Source organism: Maylandia zebra, linkage group LG16 (assembly GCF_041146795.1).
Source record: "Maylandia zebra isolate NMK-2024a linkage group LG16, Mzebra_GT3a, whole genome shotgun sequence".
Classification (NCBI taxonomy): domain Eukaryota; kingdom Metazoa; phylum Chordata; class Actinopteri; order Cichliformes; family Cichlidae; genus Maylandia; species Maylandia zebra.
The window spans coordinates 6,355,137-6,381,724 of record NC_135182.1 but is presented as its reverse complement, the minus strand read 5'-3'; the positions used below and the strand labels follow the sequence as shown (position 1 = coordinate 6,381,724).

The 26,588-nt window shown below is 40.3% G+C and overlaps 2 protein-coding genes across 6 annotated transcripts; both read left to right on the top strand.

Moving 5' to 3' along the window:
* Positions 1–3,951: 3,951 nt before the first annotated feature.
* hao2 (hydroxyacid oxidase 2 (long chain)) lies at positions 3,952–13,755 on the top strand. Of its 5 annotated transcripts, none has more exons than XM_004572995.4 (9): positions 3,952–4,065; positions 5,793–5,846; positions 8,358–8,510; positions 9,710–9,861; positions 11,233–11,516; positions 11,922–12,140; positions 12,488–12,646; positions 12,781–12,850; positions 13,308–13,755. In XM_004572995.4, exons 2-9 carry the CDS (start codon positions 5,800–5,802, stop codon positions 13,361–13,363), a joined length of 1,140 nt encoding a protein of 379 aa, XP_004573052.2. In that variant the 5' UTR covers positions 3,952–4,065; positions 5,793–5,799; the 3' UTR covers positions 13,364–13,755. The 5 variants fall into 5 exon arrangements, with proteins under 5 accessions (XP_004573052.2, XP_004573051.2, XP_012780702.2 ...); XM_004572994.4 differs by having other exon boundaries at positions 11,919–12,140; XM_012925248.3 differs by lacking the exons at positions 3,952–4,065; positions 5,793–5,846 and adding an exon at positions 6,713–6,828 and having other exon boundaries at positions 11,919–12,140.
* A 498-nt stretch (positions 13,756–14,253) lies between these two features.
* On the top strand, positions 14,254–25,803 carry si:rp71-68n21.9 (kelch-like protein 9). The gene is made up of 11 exons (XM_004572993.4): positions 14,254–14,404; positions 15,290–15,343; positions 16,499–16,629; positions 17,694–17,878; positions 17,969–18,101; positions 19,306–19,502; positions 19,755–19,830; positions 20,037–20,594; positions 20,807–20,986; positions 21,214–21,327; positions 24,443–25,803. Exons 2-11 carry the CDS (start codon positions 15,339–15,341, stop codon positions 24,940–24,942), a joined length of 2,079 nt encoding a protein of 692 aa, XP_004573050.2. The 5' UTR covers positions 14,254–14,404; positions 15,290–15,338; the 3' UTR covers positions 24,943–25,803.
* The last annotated feature ends 785 nt before the right edge of the window (positions 25,804–26,588 follow it).

Sequence of the window (26,588 nt, the reverse complement as noted above, 5' to 3'; positions counted from 1 at the left end):
GCAGTGTAGTACCTGTAATACCTACAGCATGTTCTAATCGCTCTAATAGGATATTATGGTCGACAGTATCGAATGCTGCACTAAGGTCTAGCAGGACAAGCACAGAGATGAGTCCACTGTCAGAGGCCATAAGAAGATCATTTGTAACCTTCACTAAAGCTGTTTCTGTGCTGTGATGAGCTCTGAAACCTGACTGAAACTCTTCAAATAAACCATTCCTCTGCAGATGATCTGTTAGCTGTTTGACAACTACTCTTTCAAGGATTTTTGATATGAAAGGAAGGTTGGAGATTGAGGATCCTTATTAACTGATATGTGGTATGATAGGTTATTAGATAAAATGCCTTATCATGCTTCAGTATGATAAGTATAAGTATGATAGTATGACTCAATGTACGACGTCAAGAAACGTGGTCTTGGTCATGCAGTTTACCTAAAACTTAATGAGAAGCTTTTATTGACAAATATTAAATTAGTCCTTTTGTAACACTGAAAATTATATGTGGAATTTCAAAATGCACATCAGTTGCTCTGCCTGTTTAAACCCAACAATCCCACAAGGACAAATCAGACATGTGGATTATCATCTTCTGGCATTACTAACTTTTGCAGACAGTAAGTAGTACTACATTTATACTTATACGACAAATATATATGTCAAATACTTCAAATTCGGGAGTTATTAATACATGAAAAATTAAACTGACTTTAGGACAAGGAACAACATGCTCATCATACTCACTGGTCAAGCACTAGACCACACCTGTCCTTGTAACCTATAACTTTGCATTCAATTTATTCTTACAGCTGAAGGTTCATGTCTGCTGTGACTCTAACACAAACTCTGTCTAAAGACACACAGACATACACATAAATACATGCCAAATCAGGTTTGCGGTAGATCCCGTTATAGTGTCTCCAGGATCACATTTTACCATAAACACATGAGGAGCAAGCAGTAACGGCAACTGTGTTATGGATGGTAACAACCAAAGTCAACAACTGGTTTCTGACTGTGGTTAAAGAGGAACAACTTGTCAAGAAATTAACATTAAATAAAAGTCGCAAAAACAAAAGTTAAAACTCTCCTGTCATCACGTTTTCCTCATGCTTAGATTCAAAAACCAGTTAACTTCCAGTTTTAATGTCATGTCAAACTAACCCTCTCCTGAAGACAGACTCAAACTCTGACTTGTGCATTAAGCATGCATTTAAATTTCAAGACGTCATATTTCCTTATAAATAATGTCAAACATTAGCATGTGACATTTACCACAAAAAGTAAAACTTAAAGACACTACAAAAAGAACTGGGTAAGAAAAATGATGTTTATTAGCAGCATGGCAAACCTAAGTGGATGTTAATGCTTTAGCTAAAACCCACAGAAGAATTCATGGTCATCTCATTCGACTTTTTATAACTTAAAGCCCGCTTGAATGAGTCTTTCAAACAAATCAAGCCATGTGCTTCTCTCCTTTAAGGGAAAAACTGAGCACCCAAGTTTAACACAAAACACTACTGCCCCTTGATAAAAAAGTGAACAAATCTGCTGCCAGTGTGTATGGATTAAATCATAAGTCTGAAATGGCATGACTGCACACTGTGAGTTATACTCAGATCTGTCCCAGACATCAAATGCTCTGGACATCCGTCACTCAGCCGCTACATGACATTTATAGCCGCTGATGTGTTCGCTACTTTGCCTTTACTTTGATACTCAAACCAATACTTTCCACTGAAACAAAGAGACACAAAAGTTATCCCAAAAAATACAGAAAAGGGACAAATTTTATAAGTGGTCTTGATTGTCTCCCTAGCTAGCATGTGTGTCAGATCTTAAAACCATGATGCACAGTTTTGCTGCAGAGACAAATGAAGGGCTGCATGGATTTGCAGGCCTATTTGTGGACTCTGTTTTATTTAGTCTGATAATAAACCTGAGAGAGACAGAGGTGGAGGAACTCGGAGCCTCGCCAGGGCATGATAACACCTTGGCAATTCAACACACATGTGCCGCAGCATGCTGGGCCACAGCCTTGGGGCAGAGCCTCAGCCAGCATGTGGAAGAGGTTTTCCACTCAGCTGAACGTCCAGTACCTCCAATACGAAGGCCCTGGAGCCAGACCTAACTCTGTGGTATTAAGCATCGAAGCCAGCTGTGGATTAACACAATTTGCACCTCCTCTCGGTGCACAGCCACACCTCCCCGTGCAGGTCCTACTCGTCAGATTTAGCCTTTGGGTTTACCTTCATGGTCTTTATGTTAAAGCTAAAATGAAATTTTAAAAAGAGAACATTTCAGGGACATGCCATACACAGAAAGACAGGCTTCTCTCAGGAAGCCAGGTCTTGTTACTGAAGATATTGTATTTACAAAGAGCAAATTCAATTCAAACGCTGAAGCGTAATTGGAGCGAGAGAATCTAATTTAGCATCGCTGCACCCCACTGCTGTTTTAAAATGCTTGAACAACTTTTTGAGGCATTTTGTTACATCCAGAATGAGCTGAGACACTGTGGCATTCATACCATTTTCTCTCATATCTTTCCATCAAGCCATCACTCACTGGTGGGGACCTAAAAATAACAAGCTTATTATGTCAAAGGTTGGGACATCTGTGTTTTATATACAGAGATTCTTAAAACACCTGTCATAGTGTCCCCACTCCACTCAACAGTTTGACATTTCCAGGAAGAGTCTCTTATCTCACAATGCTTTTTTTTTCTTAAATTCGATGAGATTTGGATCAAATCTATTACTGTACACTCGTGTTTAATAATCCAACTAGCTATTACAAAGCTATTCTCCTTTCTTGTGCAATGAAGATTCAATATGGAAGGGTCATTCGTTTTACTTTGCTTAAGAGCTTTTCAGAGGCGCACACACACACACACACACACACACACACACACACAGTCACATAATTGTTGACTCTCACAAAATATTCAAAACACAAGAAGGAATGGTTTTCAAGAGGAGAAAATAAGCAAGAAAGGGGAAACTGGAGGAATAGAAGGAAAGAGGAAATGCTTTAAAGAGTGAAGCATAAAGAAAGGCAAAAGAAAAGGAAGGAGTGTTTATCGGGAGGAAAAACGAAAGGAAGGAGATATGAAGATAGGAAGGAGGGTTAAAGAGCGCATGTGAGAGAGAAAAGTAGGAAAGTTGGGAGGGCATCAAGGAGGATGAAATAAGCTTCAAATAAAAATCAAAAATAATAAGGGAGGGATGTCTGAGAATAGTCGTGCCTTTGCTGAGGAGACAGGATGGCTACATGGCATAGACCATAGGTGTCAAACTCTGGCCCGCGGGCCAAATTAACAACGTTTTGTTGTTTAGTATTAAGCTTTGCTTGTTCCATATTCAGTTTTCCAGCAAAACTTATTTGAGTCCATAAGAAAAGATTCATTCTTATATCTGGAGGAAGATTTTTTTTTCAATGAATATTAATGTTAGCCCGTGACTTTGTTCCAGTTTTGAATTTTGGCCCACTGTGTATTTGAGTTTGACACCCCTGGCATAGACAGTTAAGGGGATTTTCATGCAGCAGTGATTCTGGGGATTTTTCAAAGATAGAAGGAAGCTTTCATACAAGTATAAAGAGATTCTGTCTCATTGTACAACCAGTCATATTCTTCTGATGTGCCCACAGCCTCCCCGTGTTTCTGTGTTAATGAACTGTTAAACTTGAAAACTTGCTGAGACTTATTTGCCACAGTTTAAATAAAAAAACAAGAACAGGAGGTGTTTGTTGCTCCAAGTGTTCTAAGTATTTCTGCATGTCAAACACTAATCGATATTGTGAGTTTGGTATATTTATGAGTGATGGATCAATAGAATTGACCTGACCAAGCTTTTGGTGGTTTTTGGCACAAAGAAAGACCAGCAAAAAGAGTGCTGACAAGTGGCTTAGCTGTTGTTGACCCACTGTGGGCGGAGCCTCACACTGTGAGAGAGCTTGTGGTGGGGGAGGTAGGATTCGGGGGCTGCACTGCCCTTTGACACGACCTTGCCACATGAGAAGGGAACCAACACCTACTGTAGGCCTGCCAAAGAGCACAGGTTAAGGTAAGACACTGAATTATCCACTTCAGCAACTATCTACTTACACTGCCTTCCCGTTATTGGATTCATCTAAATGTAGGATCTCAGGATTTAGCCGCCAAATAAATTAAAAACAGCAAAGTGTCAGTTTCTGTTGACTTCTTGGTGAGCAGCATTACTTAAGCCAGTGTACCATACACCAACCTACTGTATAACAGTAGCTCATTAAACCTTCAAATTGCTTTGTATCTTACATTGAAAACCAAACACCAGGTATTCTAGAAATCTACTTGGACAATGTGCTCACAGCTGCCATTCAATGGAGCTAAATAACTGACACCTTTCACAGTCTACACAGGACAGAGGCTCACATTCATCACACACATTCAGCCACACTTAAAAAACTGAACCTAAAAATAAACATAATATCTCAGTCCTGCCGAGCTGTAAAATAAACAGTGCAGTAAAAGCAGGTTATTTTTGTGTTTTACACATTTTTAGTAAACATTTTTTTAAAAAAGGAGATAAGAAAAATCTAACTGAGCAAATTATCCCATTTGTATTCAAGTATTTTTATTAAAAGGTTTAAATAATACATAAAAACTGGGATATTAATACATTCACGTTTAACAGACCTCTGAGCGCAGGGTTGAACAAGGTTTATTCCGTGTTGTGCTGTAGTCTTAGATGTATAGTGTTCACGGATGACAGACATTAAATACAAGCTCTTTATCTGGTTTGCAGATGTTGACTGGAGCTTTAAGAAAGGACCTTCATTCAGTATTAGACTGCCCTCAAGTGTTCATAGCTGAAAGCTATTCTGAAAGGTTTTCTGTTCTAAAAGGTTTTTGTAGGTTACTATTAAATAATACTTAACACAGTGGATTAACTAAAAACAAATGCCGCCTTATCTCTGGATATGATTTAAATTCACAAACTTTGTCTTCACTTTGGTGAAAAATCTAAAACAACCAATTCTTTAAAAAATAGTAGGCACAGCTTTTATATCTCAAATGCTAGTAGACGTAAGTATAGCAGCATAGTTACTATATAGCAGACACAGCAATAATACTTTTTAATGCACCTTTTTTCTGACAGCGGATGTCAGAAAGTGTTATTTCCCAACAGACATTGGAAATAACAGTTAAATTAACTGTTTAGGTGAACTCCTTAACTAGTACACATCAATTGTTTTAATTGATATAAAAAGAAAAAGAAATGGTGTACAAAATAACAGAACTACTAACAGTATTAATTTCTGCAGTGTTGTTATTTTATATGTATGGATTTGAAGTGCTAGTAGTATTTAGTATTTAGTATTTATTTATTTATTGTCATTGTCAAGAACAATGAAATTGCGTTTGGGGCTTCCATACAACCCAAAAAAAAAAGAAGAAAATAATAAATACCCCTTAAAACCCAAGTGTACATATTTAACCCAGTACATGAGCAGAAGTCAGAAAAAGTATCAGTACTATTAGCTGTAATCGTAGCAGTATTATGTGTAGGAAAGAGCTGCAATGTCCGTTTGTCTGGTGGTTGTAGTTGTAATACTTGTAATACTACTAAAATGTAGCAAATGTAGCAAAAGAAGCAGTATTAAAAGCACTGGCATAGTACGAGTGTTAGTGCTGTGGAACTAAAAGCAATGTGGGTCACATAATTGGCAGTAACGGTAGCAGTAGTAGTTGTAGTAACAGTATTGCCAATAATCATGTTGTGCTCACATTTTGGTTGTGGTCTGTTTACAGGTTATGAATGTGTCAGGAAAGAAGCTCTGCTAAAAGAATGAACAATTGTAATCGGTGAGTAATTGATACAAATTTAACATCCGTTTTATGCTTTCTGTCTCCCGATTCATTGACTGCACTGCCAGAAAGTTTTTGTCAAGTTAGCAGGGATTGTAAACACATTAGTTTTCTGCACAAGTCGGCCATCCAGCACACAGCCTCTGGATTCCAGCTTTGTTCAAGCTTTGGATAGTTAAATGGTCTTAAATGTCATCAAAGCTTTCTTAGCAGTTTTACAACTCCATGGTGTTTTCATAAAACGTAACATAAGAAAACCGTTTTAACATTGATTAAATTTTTATGGTCACGTTAATAAGTTAATAAAGACAGAGCATGCAGGTTTTCTATATCTAAAATTTAGATACAGTGTTAATTACTGTCATGGATAAAAGAGCTAATGAGTTCATTTTCAAAACATTTTGTTGCTTTTCTTATAACAGTTTATCAGCTAGCTTGTCGTCCTGTTTCGTCAGACCTTTTTTTTCGTTGCTGTCACTTTAAACAGAGAAATTCTTTCTATTTTATACATTTATTAAGATAAAAACATATTTCGTAGCGTGAGTTGAGAATGAAATTTGTTTATTTATTTACTTAATTAACTTTTACTTACACTTAAGTTCATTAGTAACGCATCTCCAGCTGGAACGAACCAAAAACAAATAGTGTGTGGGGGGATTCTGTTTGTACAAGACAGACTTCAAGACAAATATAAACATACAGAGAAGTGTCTTTGGTTTTTAATTTGTACTTTAGACCCAATTAAAACAGTCAAACACACTTTAATTATTAAAAAAATATTTTAAAGTATCTAAAAATGTTTTTTACGGGAGCCTAAAATTCAATAGGCACGGCCAAAGATTTTGAGATGAGTCACAGGTTGGTTCGGGTTTAACGCTAAGAGCTAACAACGTCATTCAGCACTTCTTTCTCAACTGTCCCACCTGCTAACGTGCTTGTATCAGCACACCGAGAAAGGGGAAACGGGCACCTGTACCTGGTAGGCCCATGTTCATGTCACAATTACAGCTTAGCCTTCATATTGGCTAAATTTAAGCCTGTAGCGTGAAGACTCAAAGGGTCTATGCTGTGGTCATAAATGGACAGACGTGGTTATTAACAGATAGGCCGAGGCATTTAATCAATGCTCAATTGGTACTAAGGTGCCCAAAGTGTTCTAAGAAAATATTCCAAGATGAATCCATGTATTCACAGCTGCTCTTCTAGATATCTTAGTTGTAATGGGTAGTTATTTGAGTTAGAATTGTATTCCTGTCAGGACAAAAGATTCTGGTTATTCACCTCTGACCTCTGGTATCAACAAGGCATTTTCTTCCAGAGAACTGCTGCTTGCAGGATTTTTTTTAATTTTTTTTTAGCCCTGTAAAAATAAGAGATGGTGGTGCTGGAAAGTCCCAGTAGATCAGCAGTCTCTGAAATACTCACACCAACCCATGTAGCACTAACAAGCCTGCCATGTTTAAAATCACCTTTCTTCTCCATTCTGACGCTCAGGTTGAGCAGGTCATCTCATGTCTACATGTCTAAACGGGTTGCTGCTTTGTGATTGACTGATTAAAGACATTTTCATCAACAAGCAGATGGACAGGCGCACCTAAACTTTTTTTCAGCATAAGTATGTTGAGCATACCCTCATAATTTTATGCTGACTGTTAAGAACATGTAACAAAACAGGAGCTCCCACCTGACAAAAGCCCCTGTTGTATATATGTTAGCATGTAGGATCCTGGGTAAACAGTGAGTAAATATGTATGCCCATATGCTGTATGTTCCATCTGGACCACACGACACTGTCAGATGCCTCTCGTCCTCACTATAGTCGCAGTCATCATCAGCACATTTCCAGCTTGTGTAAACACAATAAGGCCAGGGGTCACCTGCTGGTCGCTTACACTGTCAGCGGCTCTCATAATGCCGCAATGAAAGTTTGATTTTGATTGAGACAAAAGCAAAGGTAGGAAAACAAGAACTTGGACGCAAAGTAGAGGAAAAAGGAAAACTAAACCAGTTTATGTTTCTTACTCAGATGTGCGGAACTTTAACTGGCGGGTCATCGATTGCACTGCATTCACTGATAGGAGGGGCATTTCAGTTTGAGCAGCGATGTCGCAATAGTTAGTGCTTCACAGAGGCTGTGTCCTTTTAGAGTAGGGGAATTTTGTTGTTGGAATATCAGTAGCTTGTGGTAAGTCTTGAAGCTGTAACTTTACACATGCAGAGTGACTGGGGCTGTTTATCTCGCATGCAATGCAGACAATTCTGTTTAGCCGGTTGAGTGAACAGATAAGATTAAGCTGTGATGAAGTCAGCAGTGCTTGGCATTGACCAGCAGTAGAACACTAGAAATCTTTATTTTCAGTCAGTCACTGGCTATATAGCATGTTGAAATGCTTTCATTTAAAATGATATGCACAGATCTAAGAGTACACATATCAATGCTTGATTGTATTTTCTGCTGCTTTGTTGCCAAGATTACACTGAAATCTGAAAAATTCTGCTCCTACACAGAGAGGGAGTTTGTTGTGGAGGGATGCAGATGGTATGCCTGACAGACTTTGAGGAGTATGCTAAGGAGCATCTCTCAAAGGCCACCTGGGATTATTATGCAGCTGGAGCAGATGAATGCTGCACCAGGGACGACAATCTGCTGGCTTACAAAAGGTACAGTGAGCAAAATAAAGTTGATCCAGACATTCAAGGTTATTGCACAAGCATAATGCACGTGTTTCCATGGTGATTTTTTTTTTTACAATGTTTGTCAGACCGTCTATCTAAAGGCAGCACAAAGGAGAAACATTTTTTGACCTTCATTGTGACCACAGACATGCAGGCAGCACTGCAGTGGTGCAGCTTCAACACACTAAAGAAATAATCTCTACATTATGAATAGAATAGGAGCAAACACAACTGAAAAACATTTTCAGTACCGAGCCAAAGATCATGTGAGTGCACGGCCTGTTTCTGTGGACTTTGGATGGCTGTAACTGATTTCTGTAGTACAGTTTTTGTTGCTGTGATACCAAATAATCAGTAACAGGCTGTTTGGGTTTTACTCAGTGTTGACGCTGCACCGTTCCTCTAACTTCCTGTGGTGAACAGTTTGGAAAGTTGCACTACTGCTGGGATAAAGAATTTTGGGGAGGATGTTTTCTCCCGTGTCTCCTTCTGCATTCCTCTCAGCTTTTCTAATGTCTCCATGAAGACTGATAAAGTGCCTATTTTGTAAAGTCACAGTGTATGTTTTTGCCACGAGTCTGTTACCATTTTGCAGATAACTTTTGTCCCTTTGAGAAATGATCACATTGGATTGTTTCCTTAATATATCACCAGTAATAGCTTTGGGGAAAACAGAATCCCCAAGTCCTCTTCACATTCAGAGGAATATAACTTCATTAGGAAAGTGTCTGTGTAGGTTCTCAGTCATCCAGGTCGTAATAATCCAAGGAGCTTGGAAAGAAAAGCAGCTAAGCTAGACTCGTCACATGAGCCAAGGCGTAAAAAAGGGTTTGTGTCATTTTTCACTCCTTTCCTCGTGTAATGAGGCACATGATCAGTAGTGGGTCAGCAGCCGTCTTAGGGACAACTCCCACTAGAGCTTTAAATACCTGGGACCGTCCACCATTTGGTCTTAGAACTGAAGAAGCTTCTCGGATGAGCGTTTAAACGTCTTCAGGAAACTTAAAGAAGTCCAGTTGCTTCCTTACTGATGTGTTATCATGACAGGGTTTTGACCCTGAGACACATTGTTTTTAAAGTGAAGCTTCTGCTGAATGAGTATACACAATACAGTAAAATATACAAAGATTTTCTCGTACCATGTGATCTTATTAGTTACATGTTCGACTGTGCTTCACGCTCAGGATCCGTCTGAGGCCTCGTATCCTGCGGGACGTGTCAGTGAGCGACACACGGACCACTGTGCAGGGGACAGAAATCAGCTTTCCTGTCGGTATCGCACCTACTGCCTTTCACTGCCTGGCCTGGCATGAAGGAGAGGTAGCCACAGCTCGGGGTAAGGACTTTTGTGTCAAGATTATGTGGGTCGGTGAATGGTTTTCATATCTATATGAATCAGTCTTTCTGTTTGTCTGTGTGCTTTTTTTACTCACTAGATTATTTTAAAGTATAAGAGTGTTTCACACAGAGTTAAATCCTTGCTAATTAGTGCTTAGTAGCAGCTAATAAAATGGTAGAATTTAATTGACTGAAGCGCAGATGGCGTGAGCCTTGGGACAAGCCGTTTTTTGTCAGAGAATTTCATTGGCAGCTTAACTGTTTAAATGGATTGGATTTATATAGTGCTTTTCAAGGCACCCAAAGCGCTTTACAATGCCACTATTCATTCACTCTCACATTCATACACTGGTGGAGGCAGCTACAGTTGTAGCCACAGCTGCCCTGGGGCAGACTGACAGAAGCGAGGCTGCCATATCGCACCATTGGCCCCTCTGGCCAACACCAGTAGGCGGTAGGGTAAAGTGTCTTGCCCAAGGACACAACGACCAGGACAGAGAGCCCGGGGATCGAACCGGCGACCTTCCGGTTACAGATACGCTTCCCAACCCCCTGAGCCACGGTCGCCCGTGTTTTTAAGGGTGTTTTTACACCTGTAGTTTGTTTCCTGTGGTCTGAATCAGTTTCAATTTGTAAATTTGTAGCTTTTTCCCATGGTTAGATTGTTACACAGAGAAAAATTGAAGTGAACTCCAAGCGAACTAAAAAGCATCATTATACACAAAGTGAGAACATTCACTGAGCTTATAGGCCAAATGTGTCTGGGGCAAGAGCAACAAAAGTGAATGCAAGAGAAAAAGTGCCATGTTATGGACTTTTGGAGACTGTGGAGAAATTACATTAATTTCACTGCTAGCTGGCATCTATGGTACCCTGATACATTCCAGCATGCAAAGCATACATGGCTAGTGAAAGGTGTTTAGCTCAAACTTGTAATGTACTTCTGGTAGTTGGATCAGAGTTGAACTTTGGTTGGCACTCGTTCACACCGTAAACTAATCACTCTGGAGTTCGTTTGGAGCCCGACTGAGACAAACTCCTCGAAAAGCTCTTGGTGTGGTTGTTGGAGTTGTTTTGGTCCACACCTGAGTATGATTACCGTGTTGACACCTGCACAAGGGAAACACACTAAGGGGGAAAATGAACCAGTGTTTGAATTAAACACACTAAACACTGAAAACACTCTAGGAGGCTTCAAGCCTAATATTTCATAACCCTAAGCCTTGAGATGTGTGTTATTGAGAATCTCACCCACATCTGCTGTGGACACCAAAAACACTTTTTACATGAGGCTGTAAGTATGCTTTTGCTGTAAAGTTGGACATTTAAATGCGGGAGTCATAGTAACACCCCAGCCTTCATCTCACAGCCACCGAGGTGCTCAACACCTGCTACATCACCAGCACATATTCCACATGTTCAGTGGAGGAGATCGTGGCGGCAGCACCCAACGGTTACCGCTGGTTCCAGCTGTATGTGTACCGAGACAGGAAGCTGTCGGAACAAATGGTGCACCGCGTAGAGGCGCTCGGGTACAAGGCATTGGTCCTCACTGTCGACGTCCCCTATACTGGAAAGCGCCGCAATGACATTCGCAACCAGTTCAAACTTCCACCACATCTCAAAGTAAAGAACTTTGATGGAGTATTTCAGGTAACAGCCAACAGTTTTCTCTATATTCATTGTGCTCCAAAACATGCAAGTACTTTTCTAAGAACACAAAATGAGCTAAGACAAAGACTACTCATATTCAACTGTGTTTTTGATGTTGATTTTATACCGTCATAAATGGCACAGATGCAATCGTTGCCCCTTGGCAGTAATTTCAATGCTAATTTCTAAGAATCTATTACCTTACAGTCTGGAGTACAGTATTTGTCCATCAGGAAGGTGGACTTCAACTTAAATGTACAAGATATCCAAACTCTAATGTTACTTAAATGCACCAGCAGTGTCAGAGTTGTCCCATTATTGCATTTTCAGTAAAAACAGCACATTTATAAACCAAAGTGAACACTTAAGAAGAGTTGTACAATCACAAACATGCACTGTAAGCAGGAGACAGCAGGCCCAGAGGAGTATGGGATACCAGCGAACACCCTGGACCCCTCAATCAGCTGGAAGGACGTCTACTGGCTACAGTCCATCACACGCCTACCTATCATTATCAAGGGTATCCTGACCAAGGAGGATGCTGAGCTGGCCGTGGAACATGGTGTTCAGGGCATCATCGTGTCAAACCACGGGGGGAGACAGCTGGACGGAGGCCCAGCCTCGGTACTCGCTGACCACATTCATTGCTACATTCTTTTATTCAAGATCATATTCATAAAATGTACGATAGATAACCAGTGAAAGTCTGGGATTATTAGTCTTTTTGTTTACCTCTTCACAAAACAGATTTTCAGTCTATTTCACAGCATTTTTCAAATTATGTTACCGCTTCACAGCAGTAAAATTTCATAGCAATAACCCGAGCTGCAGAAAGTACGGGGTTGCTATAATCTAATTTCAGCACGTTTTTTCTTTTTGTTTGTTCGCTCATTGACCTATAGTAGCTTACTCAGATACATATCTGAGTGTTCAATGGTGCAGTAAGGTTATCTCTGTCTCTGTTATAACAGATTGATGCGCTGCCAGAGATTGTGGACACTGTACAAGGCAGAGTTGAGGTCTATGTTGACGGAGGAATCAGAACAGGAAGTGATGTACTGAAAGCGCTGGCCTTGGGAGCCAAGTGTGTTTTCATTGGCCGTCCAGCAGTGTGGGGCCTCGCATACAAGGTACGATTATGACAGCACATTGAGGTGTTTGTTTTCATTGATTGTAGTAATTATTTAGTTAACACCAAGTACGCATTTGAGATTACAGAATTCAATTTGCTTTTAATTTAAATATGCCCTGTGTGATCTTTTAGGGAGAAGAAGGAGTGAGGGACGTACTGCAAATCCTAAACGATGAGTTCCGTCTGTCTATGGCTCTATCAGGTGAGTCTGATGCAAACTTGAAGGACATGGCTGTAATCATGCTAATATATAAACAGGCTTTAGGGAACATTTCAGCATTATTTTTATTACTGTTTTATCGATCGTGGCTCAAGAGTGTGGAGTTCGCCTTGTAATTGGAAGGTTGCCGGTTCGAGCCCCGGCTCGGACAGTCTCGGTCGTTGCGTCCTTGGGCAAGACGCTTCACCTACCGCCTACTGGTGTTGGCCAGAAGGGCCGATGGCGCAATATGGCAGCCTCGCTTCTGTCAGTCTGCCCCAGGGCAGCTGTGGCTACAACTGTAGCTGCCTCCACCAGTGTGTGAATGTGTGTGTGAATGGGTGGATGACTGGGTGTGTAAAGCGCTTTGGGGTCCCTAGGGGGGACTAGTAAAGACGCTATACAAATACAGTCATCCACCCATACATTTACCATTTACCATATATGTTTATTGATCCAGGTTGCAGGAATGTAGCTGAAATCAACAGGAACCTCATTCAGTTTTCCAAGCTGTGACCGCCAGCAGAGGGCAGCACTGAGGACAATTATCCCACTAAACCAGACTGAGACTTAAACAAAGAGCCTGAGAATTCATTATAACAAAAAAATAAACAGAAACAAGTTTACCTCATGCAGTACATGAAAACAACCATCATCAGGAATAAATTGTGGGACTTCTGATATATATTCATGCCAGACTACATGAGTGAGTGAGTGTTTTAGAAAGCTGGGAGTCAGTTCAAGGTTTATCAAGCTGTTTTAGATCGTGAAGGGAGGAAAGGATGGAGGCACTTGCCATGAAAGCTTTTTTTTTCTATTCTGCTGTAACGTGAATGCACTCTGTACACTGTGGTTTGAAATGCTGCCATTTCTTATGGCTGAATAAACTCTAGCATGTGGCAAATATCTGTTGCTCTTTCCTGGATTTATTAATTTCATGTGATAACTGAAGTGTAGTATCTGATCTGATCTATATGAAAATTAATGTTTGAACTTCTAATAAGTGGATTAGCTGCAGGTCAGGTTCTCATCAGAACCAGAGAAGTTCTACGTTGAAAAGTTCATGTTGTCTGTTGTCACTGCGTTATGTCTTGTTCAGTATGTTGCATATTTTTGGCTTCCATTCATCTTTTAACTATAGACTTTAAAATTTGAACAGTGCAGTTACTCCATTTGCAAAATCATGCAAGCACACAAGGTCACTAAAGGCCCTGTGTGTGTCAACATGATTCATTAAAAACCTAAAAGCAAAAGCAGCTTCTGAAATAACTTTTCTTATTTCGCTGACATGATCTGAAGTGTGACACTGTCGGGTGGAGAGCATCAAAATGCGGAAAGAAACCTAAAGTGAGAAAGAGAAGTAGCACAGGAAGTAACTGAGGTCTTGGTTAAGCTAAAACGGTGAAGCTCACTCAGACGCTTCAACTCTTCAACCAGCTGGCACAGTGGAGCAGACATTTTCTGCTCAGTCTTTCTTTTTAGAGTTTGTTTTGGATCAACTGCCAGGCTGGAGGGAGGGCTCGGGTCAAGTCTGCTGAGGAAGCTTTCTTCTTCCAGGTAGGTCACCCACAAATGTCCCTTTTTTGTACTTTTACAAAAGTGCAGGTGAGGCAGCTGCACAGCACACAGCAAAGTGCCACCAAGTCGTGTGCATATTTCAGCTGTACAAGGATGCTACAGAAGTGTAGCGTTTCACTTATTTATAACCAGTTACCTAGATATTATGGGTATTAAAGTCTTCTCATTATTATCATTATTATTAAGAGTTGAGGTAAACTGCAGGTGTGCGCACAATCGTTGACAATGAGCTTTATGTACGAGGTCAATAAAGGTCGAACGCAACAATATCAACCTTTCAAAAAGCAAAACCAAAGCGTTTGTCACACAGCTGATCTTATCTGCTTATCTGCTAACAAGCATGCTAATCATATTTTCAGATTGCTGAACAGTAGCTGTGAAGTTGGGTTGGGTTTTGTGCATAACAAGATCAAATATTACAGAATTTTTCACAGACTGTACGTCAGTTTCAGCATGCACATTTGAGGTTTTCTTCACGAGGAAATGCGAGAGCTGTGATGGGAATGATGACGAGAACATTTGAAGTGAAGTTCAGTGAAGGTTGTGTTGTCTGCCATCATGTGAGGCCACATCAAATATGCTGTGAAAAAACAAGAATGCTGCAATAGGAAACTTTGAAGCAAATCTGACTAAATTATCATGCGAGACCAACAAAACAGCCTAACAGAGAAGTGTTATTTCTGTGTCGAATCCATACTCACACAAGTACAAATCTTTGCCTAACTTAGAAAAGCATTGCATGCGGACCTAAGCTAGAAAGAATTTACTGTAGTAAAGTAGACACCGCAAAAAGGTGCTTTGTGGTCCGCAGATACATTTATGCAACACCAATACATTGTTACTTTTTTTTATTTCTTCATGTAGGAAGTCTCATCAGCGAAACAACAGTCCTCATCCCCAAGAGGCCAATGACATGGGGTAAGGAAGGTTTTCATCATTACATTAGATCTCATCATTTCTCATCTAGTTAATCAATATTCAACACTTTTGTGAAACATACAATAGAAATGAGTTGAGGATATTTTTTTAGGTGAAGGTTTTAGAAGAAGGAGCAGAAGAAAATTCTTTAGAGACGTTTTTACCAGCCACAACAACGAGGCTGACGTTTTCACTCAGTGTGTGTGTGTGTCTGTGTGTGTCTGTGTGTGTGTCTTATGGGAAAATGTGGTTGTGGAGACACCTGCTGCAGCAGGAACACCCACCCGAAAAAGCAGTTTTGAGCTCATCTGCAGGTGTTTTCATGTTTATATCTGTATGAAGACAGATTTTGTCAACAGCTGAGAGCGTTGCAATCACAAAGCTGCAGAGTGGAGGTTGAGTTTAAAAGATGAGTGTGCTCTGAGAAGTCTCTCGTTGTGCACTTTCACCGAAAGATTACTCATAACTTGTAACATATTGCATCTCATCACACGTGTAATTAGTAACCAAGTTAGGATCTGCTTGTCTATAGTTGCACTTCGAAAACACGGGAACATGTTTTTGAGCGGTGCTCTGTAGATTGTTGATGTGTCGTAGATTTGGATTTTATTCTATATGTGAGGCCACGTCTTCCTATTGTCGATGGAACAAACATGTAGATGCCTTTTCACCTGAGTGTAAGACCCACAGCAGGAAACCGTTTTAAGAGGAGACATAGTGCACTTTTTAAAAAAAAGTCCACTGCTTCCTCTTTTTCAGGCCACAGGACACGCACTACAAAACAGATAAGGGACTTTTGCAAATTAGGCCTTCTCCCAAGAAAAAAGCATCATTAATCAAATGTTTCAGATCTGAGATGCTTTGAGCGGTAGAGAGGGTCCGCTGAAGAAAGCAGCATTTTTACACGCTTCTAAGAGGAAGTGCTGAGAGCCAAAACACAATGAATATTCCTACCAATTAAAAACAGTGTAGCTGAAACCTAAAGTAAACTCACCAGATGTTTAATTTGTGACCTTGTTTGCACTAGTGCACATAATAAATTTATAAAACCATATCCATAATTCTGCAACATTGTTTGTCACTTCGTAAACATCACTTTGTAAAATGACAGCTAATGACAGACCTGTTCTTTTACTGTGAATCCTTCCTGTGCAGGGCGAATGGAGACGACAGCGGGGCAGGTAGGCTGAGCCGCAGACTGTCTCGTCTAGGCAGCAGGAATCAATCCAGGGATCAGAGACACCCGGCTCAGCCAGAAAGACCTCCTCCTCCTCCTGTTCAACAAGGTGAGTGTCCATGGTGACACAGAACTATCAATGTCAACATTTTGTTGCTGCTGAGTGAGCCCTCATCTGGGACTCTCCTCAGCTCTTTCTGGGACAGTGGCGCGGCTGCCCCTCTGTTGGTCTTCCTTGGTCTCTTGTGTTCTGGGGGCCTCTGGATGTCTGGAGTTTTGATTTCCTCCATACCCGCTTCATGCCCTGGAGGACGGGGCTGTGGCCCCCCCACACCCTCTAGCAGATCATTACATGAAGGAACCTTTTAAAAAAAACAAGCGCGTCCATGCTCACAGGTGTACACACGGGTGATCACACCCACAAACTACACCCTTTTTGGCTCCTACCTCAAAGCACACTGTGTTCTGTTGATCTTATGTGCTGCACAATAATGTTTAATATTTAGTATTTACTGTCATATTCCCATATATCATTGTGATGTTGTTTATTCTATTACTCGTTCTCTTCTGCTTGTTTTCTTTTTTCTTTCTCAACAGCTGATCCAGGTGATTGATATATGCATTTTTTTTATTTTTTTTATTTTTTTTTTTCCCTGCCCGTTCTGTTGGTTTTAGTTTTTTGCCCTTCTCCCCCGTCCCTCTTCTCAGCTGTTTCTCTTTCCCTCTTTCTTTCTCCCCTTCTTTCCCCCAGTCAAGTCTGTCCCGTATTCAGCAAGTGAAAATAAAATAAACAATAAAAGGTGAATCAAATGGACCATTACGGCAAGGCTGGGATGGTCAGTTTGGCAAAGTAAATCCGTTGGGCATCTTTCTTTGCCTTTAGACAATAATTCTGATGGCAAAAGAGCCAAACGGGACAGGCAAAAAAAAAAAAAAAGTCAACATTTTGTGTTTAATAATGTTAAATCTTACCTTTTACAGTAAGATTTCTGCTTAATATGTGCTTACTTTGGCTTTTCTGATTAGATTTTGATGCTAAATCTTTCATGTTTCCACTGCAGCAGAAATCCATTATTTGTTCTTAGCTGTAGCTCAGTGTACCTGCAGCATCAGCAGGAGTATTGGCTTCTCTCACCTCTCAAATTCAGTGAAATTTGTGTTTCCCCTCCATAGATGACAGACCAGCTCCACCAGCACTTATTGTGCCTCCTGCTCCAGCTCCAGCACCAGTTTTTGTTCTCCCACCACCCATGGAAATACCACCTAAACGCCCTGACAAATCAACAAAGCCCAAGCTTCCTCCCCGGCCCCTGTCCAAGGTGTTCAGTAGCACTGAACATGGAGAGGATGTGCTAAAGGTCTTTATTACTGTCTGAACAGCTGTTTGTTATTAAATTATTTTGAGGGTTCATTTTAACAACTAACCCATCGAATTATTTTCCCCAAAGGGCTTTGATAGTTTTCGGGGAGACGAGACGCTCTGTGATGTTGTCTTAGTTCCTGGAGATAGCAAGGAAAAGTTTCCCGTCCACAGAGTCATCATGGCTTCATCCAGCGACTACTTTAAAGCGATGTTCACAGGTTTGTTTTCCTTTCTATCGTTGAGGCACTGCATTGAGAAAGAAAGGTAACAGTGACATTGTAGTCATCATACAAGTGCAGTTTTGTAGGAAGGAAGTACGTATGTTTGTAACGCAGTGCAGCAGACAGAAAAGGTTTTCTGTTTGCTTAACTCAGACTTACTCTTTAGATAGATAAACATTAGCAAGCATCTTAAAACCCCCAAAAGGAAGTCTGTTTAGAGATTCTGGCTCCTCTTTGCTCACAGCTTCCTTTGAGGTGAGATTTTCACAAAAGATATTTACATCTGAATACATAATTAACAAATTCAATTCAATTCAATTTTATTTATATAGCGCCAAATCACAACAAAAGTCACCTCAAGGCGCTTCATAGATACAGAGAAAAACCCAACAATCATATGACCCCTTTTTAGCAAGCACTTTGGCGACAGTGGGAAGGAAAAACTCCCTTTTAACAGGAAGAAACCTCCGGCAGAACCAGGCTCAGGGAGGGGCGGGGCCATCTGCTGCGACCGGTTGGGGTGAGAGAAGGAAAACAGGATAAAAGACATGCTGTGGAAGAGAGACAGAGGTTAATAACAGATATGATTCAATGCAGAGAGGTCTGTTAATACATAGTGAGTGAGAAAGGTGACTGGAAAGGAAAAACTCAATGCATCATGGGAATCCCCCGGCAGCCTACATCTATTGCAGCATAACTAAGGGAGGATTCAGGGTCACCTGGTCCAGCCCTAACTATATGCTTTAGCAAAAAGGAAAGTTTGAAGCCTAATCTTAAAAGTAGAGATAGTGTCTGTCTCCCAAATCCAAACTGGAAGCTGGTTCCACAGAAGAGGGGCCTGAAAACTGAAGGCTCTCCCTCCCATTCTACTTTTAAATACTCTAGGAACAACAAGTAGGCCTGCAGAGCGAGAGCGAAGTGCTCTAATAGGGTGATATGGTACTACAAGGTCATTAAGATAAGATGGGGCCTGATTATTTAAGACCTTGTATGTGAGGAGCAGGATTTTGAATTCAATTCTGGATTTAACAGGAAGCCAATGAAGGGAAGCCAAAACAGGAGAAATATGCTCTCTCTTTCTAGTCCCTGTCCTTCCTATTTGCATAATGACTGTGCATCATGCCTACACAAGGCAAATCTTCTAAAGCAATGCAAATACATGCTTTCTGTCTCTTTTTGATCCTTGCTTATTCTTGTTCAGGAGGCATGAGGGAGCAGGAGATGAGAGAGATCAAGCTGCATGGGGTCACTAAGTTGGGCTTAAAGAACATTATAGACTTCATTTACACATCCAAAGTGAGCCTCGACATGGGCAATCTTCAGGACACACTGGAGGCCGCAAACTTCTTGCAGGTCATGCCAGTCCTGCGGTTTTGCAATCAGCTTCTGAGCAGTGAGGTGAGCACTTCTTCTTTCAGTTTAAGGTCACATTCGTTCAGGATTCTGCTAATTATATTCAAGTACACTGGAGGCCTAGCTAATGAGCTGCCAAATCCCTCTGATTGCTTCTTTGTCCTTCACATGCACTCAGGATCAGAACATAATATGACATTGGAAGGGAGCCATGGCAATGAATGACAATGCAGTATAGAGCAAAGACTATTAACTCTATCTGTTTGATGACTCTATTTTCTGTGTTGTTCATTGCAGATCACTATTGATAACTGTGTGGAAGTTGAGCGCATAGCCACAGACTTGCTTCTAGAGGACGTTCAGCAGAATATCGGTAAGTGATATGATCTTTGATTATCAGTGGTTATTATTTAATGGTTATTAAATGTTTCCAGTCATCAGCACTACCTGAAATAAGCATATCTATCCTTATATCATCCTTATTGTATGTGGCCCCTCATTGTTAAATAGAAAACTATATCTAAAACTCTAATAAACTTGGTAATTTTCATTGATTGTTGATTATCTGTATCACAACAGGTGAGTTTGTGAGTCAGAACCTCTCAGAGTTAGTGGAGTGTGGCCGCTACCTTGACCTCTCGGAGACCAGCATGGCCAACGCTCTTGCCAGCAATTCGCTGAAAGGTTTCTCGGAACTGGAGCTCTATCATATTGCAAGAGGATGGCTGGACCACGAGTCTGCCAAACGCCGAACTTCTGTTTATGCCTTGATGCGGCATATTCGCTTCCCACTGATGAGCCCCAGTGAGCTGATTCAGATCTCTCAGGATGATGAAGAAGAAAGCGACTCTCTGATGCGCTCTGAGACAGCCTGTGTGAACCTCTTGCTGGAGGCCAGTAACTACCAGATGATGCCTTACATGCAGCCAGCCCTGCAAACAGAGAGGACACAGATAAGGTCAGACGCAACTCATATTCTGGTCCTGGGTGGTGTAATGCGACAACAGCTGGTGGTGAGCCGGGAGTTAAGGCTGTACGACGAGAAAACCGGCCATTGGAGGGCCCTGAAGCCCATGGAGGTGCCACGCTATCAGCATGGTGTGGCTCTTCTAGGCGGCTTTCTCTTCATTGTTGGAGGTCAGAGCGGAGTACACACATAAACATACAAACAGCCAATTTAAGCCATGTGTTCATCTAATATGAGTATTTAATTTTGTATAAGCCAGCGTTTTTAGTTCAAGCATCATCAAAACTAAGCATGAATAAATGATCTACACTGATATGAACAGGTTGTAAATGGCCTTTTGTTGCAATCACCAAGGTAACACTGAATCTTTTCGACTTCTCAGGTCAGAGTACTTACGACACAAAGGGCAAGACAGCCATAGACAGCGCCTACCGCTACGATCCACGATTTGACAAGTGGTTACAGATTGCGTCACTCAATGACAAGAGGACTTTCTTCCATCTCAGTGCCCTGAATGGGAAGCTGTTTGCAGTGGGAGGAAGGAACGCCTCAGGAGAAATTGGTGAGCTGTAATAAATTTCTTTTTCAGTGTAAGCTAGTAACCGCTTCCTTTTTACCATTCAGTTCTTTTTCTACTAAAAAGTAACGTTTGAATTGTTCAAAAGATGTTTATGGACACTGCTGCTATCACTGATCTGTTATAGCTCTCCCTATTAGGATTATTTACTGCCATTTAAAAAGGTATTTGCTGAATAAATTGCATAAACATCCCTCTGTGATTTTGCTCAGATACGGTGGAGTGCTACAATCTGAAGAAAAATGAGTGGACCTTTGTGAACAGTATGGTGGAGCCCCACTATGGACATGCTGGAACAGTCCATGAAGGCCTCATGTACATTTCAGGTAAGACAGCAACAATTAACCCTGTTAAAACAAATCCTGCAGTATAAGATTATAAAGTAATTACTAGCATTTACAGATTTTTCCACCTTTTTTTTTTAAACATGAGAAATAGGCTGTATTTACACCTTTAATATGACACGATAAGTCCACAATTAGTGATAAGTCCTGCATTAAAATCTAAAGTAAATACAGTTAAAGTTATACATAAATAGTTTAGAAACACAACCAATTCACTAAAAATGAACTTATTTAATTGATTTATAATTTTGTAAAATTATGAAAGCCCAAGTGGTCACGCTGGAGGATTTCTACTGTAGCAGAAGCAAAGCTTATGAAATCTGTCTTAAATCTAATTTAAAATCTTAAAGGAGCTTCAAATACAGGTGTGTTCACTTCACCTGTTGAGAAAAACACAATCCCCAATCTGACTTTTAGTCAAAACTTGGTACTAACAGCACTCTCCTGCCAATTAAAGCTTATGTCTTACAGCAAGATTCGCTAGTACTTATAGCGTAAAGGTAAGCTTTGTGTATTTTAACAGGAAAATGCCAAAACTATTTACATATATTTAATATTTCACCATCTTTTCAGAATCCCAGCTAGTGAAAAGGTTTGCAAAACTTAATTTATTATTTAACTGTATTCACCTATTATTATTATTTGATTCAAATTATCTTCATATCTACAAATTGGGTGAGTGAAAGCATTTTTTCTCATCCTGTTACATTTTCAGCTCTTGTGAATGTTTAATTTTCTCAATTTGCACGATTTCAACATCTGACTGACTTTTTACATCATAAATGTTATTGTTTAGTTCACTTTTGTCGTTAAAATGTAGATATATGGGAGCATGCTAGCAAACTAAATAGTAAAATGTAACCATTCAAAGCAGATTTCAAAAGGTTAAACACTGTGCTGCACAGAAGAGTGTTAAATACCACTGAATGGAGTCTATTTGTCATTATGTTTGCAATGCAAATGACAAATGACCACATAACCATTTCGAGAACTGTTGTTTCAGTTTCATTTCAATTATAGATTTTCTATAAGAGAGAGCGATCAGTGCCATGGTCAGAGTTAGAGGAAGATTCCTGTTGTCGTTAAAGAAAAAATGAGGAACTGACACTTAGGCAAGAGGTTGCAAATGAAACAGTTAGCAAGAAAGGTTTATAGAGTGACTGTCTACAGTTGTATAACAATGATACTTGACTTCTCCCTTTTTTACTGAGAGTTATCAATAACAGGTCAAATTTGTGTTTGAACCATGCGCTTTGAATTGGTTCGTTTTAATATATTTTTTATTTTTTGCTCGTCGAGATGTTTTGTCAAAGTTTTAAAAGGGCTGTCTGGAGAGAACAAGAAAACCCACCCTGACAAAATGCATTAGATAATGCTTCACGGCTGACCTATTTGAAACCACTTCCTGTTGAGATGCACAGTCTCATGAGCGGCTCTCACACAGTTCTCAGGCCTGTTTCTTAGCAACCTTGGACAGGAAAACAGCTTTTAGAGTTGAGAGCAGAAAGACGGGTTTCACTTGTGAATCAGGAAACCTGTAGTTGAAGGGGACCACATCGCTTTGCAACAAAGTTCAAACCCACAGTCTGAAGTTACAACATATATCTGCATTATAGCAGTTTGAAGACAACAGCGCATACTTTACTTGGACATCCACACATCCATTCTCTTTCTACCTGAGGTTCTTTGAGTTAGACAGTATGCATGTCATCAAGAAGCCCACAGTGGTAATGCATGTAATTTGGTGTACGATTACAAACCACTGCTTCAACAAAAGGTTACCGAAGTATTAAACTTGTAAACGCTAAACAAAGCATTCACCATTTCTTAAAACACAGACTTTCACTGTTCACTGTAGTTCAGTGGTTCGCTTGTTGTAATTAAAATAACCTGATTTCTCAATTATTGAATTAGTCGTTAGGTGTACAAGGATCTAGGGTTATTTTTCCTTTTCAAGAGGGCAAGTGTTAATTTTCTGACTAATGGATCATTTGAACTCTAAAATAAACAAGACAAACCTTCACCTAATGACAAAACAGCCACTGCTCTGGATGACAAACACCTTGGCATTTATAAATAATAAGCAAAAGATCAAAGAAAGAACACTGGCATCGCATTCATGGTGTGAAAGGAAGGACGTTACTCACATCTGTTTTTAATGTTCGGCCACAGGAAGCAGTGTGTCCATTATCTCATACTCTCCTGCAGACGTTCACGTACATATCGATCTTATAAACAACATCTGCTGTTTCACTAACTCTGTATTCTTTTTGATTAAACACATTTTAGTTTATTTATTAGAGATAGAAAGTAACAAGGTCACCTTACCTCAGTACTTCAATAAAGCATAATAATTCTTGCAGTTTACTCTAGTATTTATATTATTCTTTAACCATACTAAATTTCACAGTGCAATATTATACGACATATTATAGCTTACAACATTCATTTGAAAATTAAGGCAAACATGGATTTTTAATATTTACTTTTCATACATATAACAAAATAAATAAATAAATAGCATGCTCTGGGCAACTTGCACTAACTAGACCATGACCTCCTCTGTATATCAGAGTATTCTAGAGTCAAATGTGAGGCAGTCTATTCGCAGCTAAAGCTTGCACCACGTTGGGTCATTTAACAAGAAAATGATCCCAAGCACCCTGCAAATCTACAGCTAAAAAGGAGAAGAATCAAGGTTTTGCACTGGCTCTGTCAAAGTCCAGACTATGTTAACAAATACAGACAAACCTCAATGAACTGAAGCAAATGTTGTCTCTAAATGTTATCAGAGACTGATAGGCTTACAGAAAACAATTAGGCTAAACTAAAGATGGTTCTAAATGCTGTTAAATCATGAGGTTTAGGTACTTTTTCACAGGATTTCATAGAGTTCTGCAGAAAAGATTTTTTAGCATGACTGTACCAACTTGTATTAGTACAAATAATATCTAGAGTCACATCATATCAGTCAAAAAGAACATTTTACTGGACAATGAATAAGTAGGATTTTTATTGGAGTATTTTGAAGCAGTGGTATTTATGCTTTTACTTGAATTAAATATCTGTATACCAATCCTGTTCTTGTGCCAAACAGGCGGCATCACCCGTGACACCTTCCAGAAGGAGCTTTGGTGTTACGACCCGGTCGCTGACACGTGGAGTCGACGGGCAGACATGACGGAGCTCCGTGGCCTGCACTGCATGTGCACTGTGGAAGACAGACTCTATGTCATGGGCGGAAATCATTTCCGAGGCTGCAGCGACTATGACGACGTGCTGGGCTGCGAATACTACAGCCCTGACACAGACCAGTGGACGGTGGTGTCACCAATGCCTCGGGGCCAGAGCGACGTAGGTGTGACTGTGTTCAATGGACAGATCTATGTGGTGGGAGGATATTCCTGGAACAGCAGATGCATGGTCGACATCGTGCAGCGATATGATCCAGACAAGGACGTGTGGGACAGGGTGTTCAACGTGCTGGAGCCTCTGGGGGGGATCCGTGCCTGCACAATGACAGTTCATCTGCCAGAGGGGTCAGTAGATGAGGCTCAGATACAAGATTGCCCACTTCCCACAGCTAAGAGCTCATAGCCACAGACGAGGGGGTTTCCGGCTGTTGCTGCTGTGAGACCACAGCATGATGAAATTTACCTGCACGCTGTGGCGAAAAGAAGGCAAAACAGGAAGTAGTGTGGGTTGCAAACACAAGTTGCATGTGCAAGCAAAGCAGGCTAGCTTACATTAGCATTGAAGACTTTACTCGTACTTACAAACACTGTGCTCTTGTTAGTATCGTTTCCTGTCCTTTCATTTACTGCCAGCTATGTGGCACCCCAGCTAATCTGTTGATTATGTAATGAATATGCATAATGTACATAATGCCTAAACGAAAGCTCAAACCCACCATCCTGATCAGTTTGACTGGACATTGATTCACTGGACACTGAAGGCAGCAAGTCAGAATTAGCGGCAAAATCATCTTTTCATATAAATTACACTGAAAAATTGAATTAAGAGAGAAAATCGACATTATTTCAAATGCTATTTTTGTATAGTTTGTAATTCTGTAGGCTTTTTTGATCTATTTATTTTATTCCATCTCTAAACCGAAAGGAATTAGCTGAATCATTTGTGTCATGATGACGCATGGATTAGGTGATTAAAACACCACAGGGTTTTGGGCAAACATTGGAAAATAAAGAAGTTTTTATGGCACAGAGTCATAAGATTTCAGCTAGACTGTAGCGTCAAAGACAACATTTTGGGTGTGGAACTTCCTATTAATCAAGCCTGTATCCACAGACAGTCATGCTTTCACGAGGTTTGTTTCTGCTTTTAAACACAATGTAATGAGCAAAGATGTCTGTTAATGCTTTCCATTAAATTTCATGCTGCAACACAGAATCGCATTATTCGCTGTACGCAAAGTCCTCTCAGCCATTAACACATCAGACTGTTGTTCCATAGATACAAAGAAGCTCACACACATTCACTCCTTGGTGTTTGATGTCAGCAAATGACGATGAAACTGCCCTTGAGACTTTATCCTTCACCTCCTCAGCACACAGCTATCTTATCGGCTGCTTTGCCAAGGTCTTCCAAATAGAAACACTAACATGCAGTGCAGGAGTGTGCGTGGATGAACTGTTGCGGTTTCTTTTTGTGTGTTTAAAAAGTCAGCCAAAGTTGCTCTAAGCGAGTGCTAGCGCTGCACTTCACTGTTAGCACTCGTTTTCAGTATACTGACCTAATTTTATTAAACTGTTGAAAACTTAGTGTAAAAAACAAAGCTTCTACATCGGAATACACAATTAGCCTATGTGTAATAGGATATGATGCCGGAAACAGTGTCATTGTCAGCTATAGGTCAGTTCTAAGAAAGGTATCAGCTCTATATATGATGATTGTGGTGCGACCATTAAAACCCTGTAACACCCAGGAGTTTCCAGCCCAGTGACCAGTGTACCCACTGCTGAATAAACAATGGCCGACTTTATAATAATAATTCATGTATATGTAAAAACAAAGTTGCCCATCTGGCAGACAGATGTTACCTTGAAATGTCGGCTGTTTTTTTCTTTGGCTCATGTAGCCTTGCACCTTTCTAGACAGGCTTTGATACTTAATCATTGTTAGTAGAGTGCACATCTCATCTACTCGTGTTTCCCCTTAAAGAATCCCTATAAAACCCCTCCTTTGAAAATCTCAATAAAGCAGAAAAACAAGTCTGAAATAGA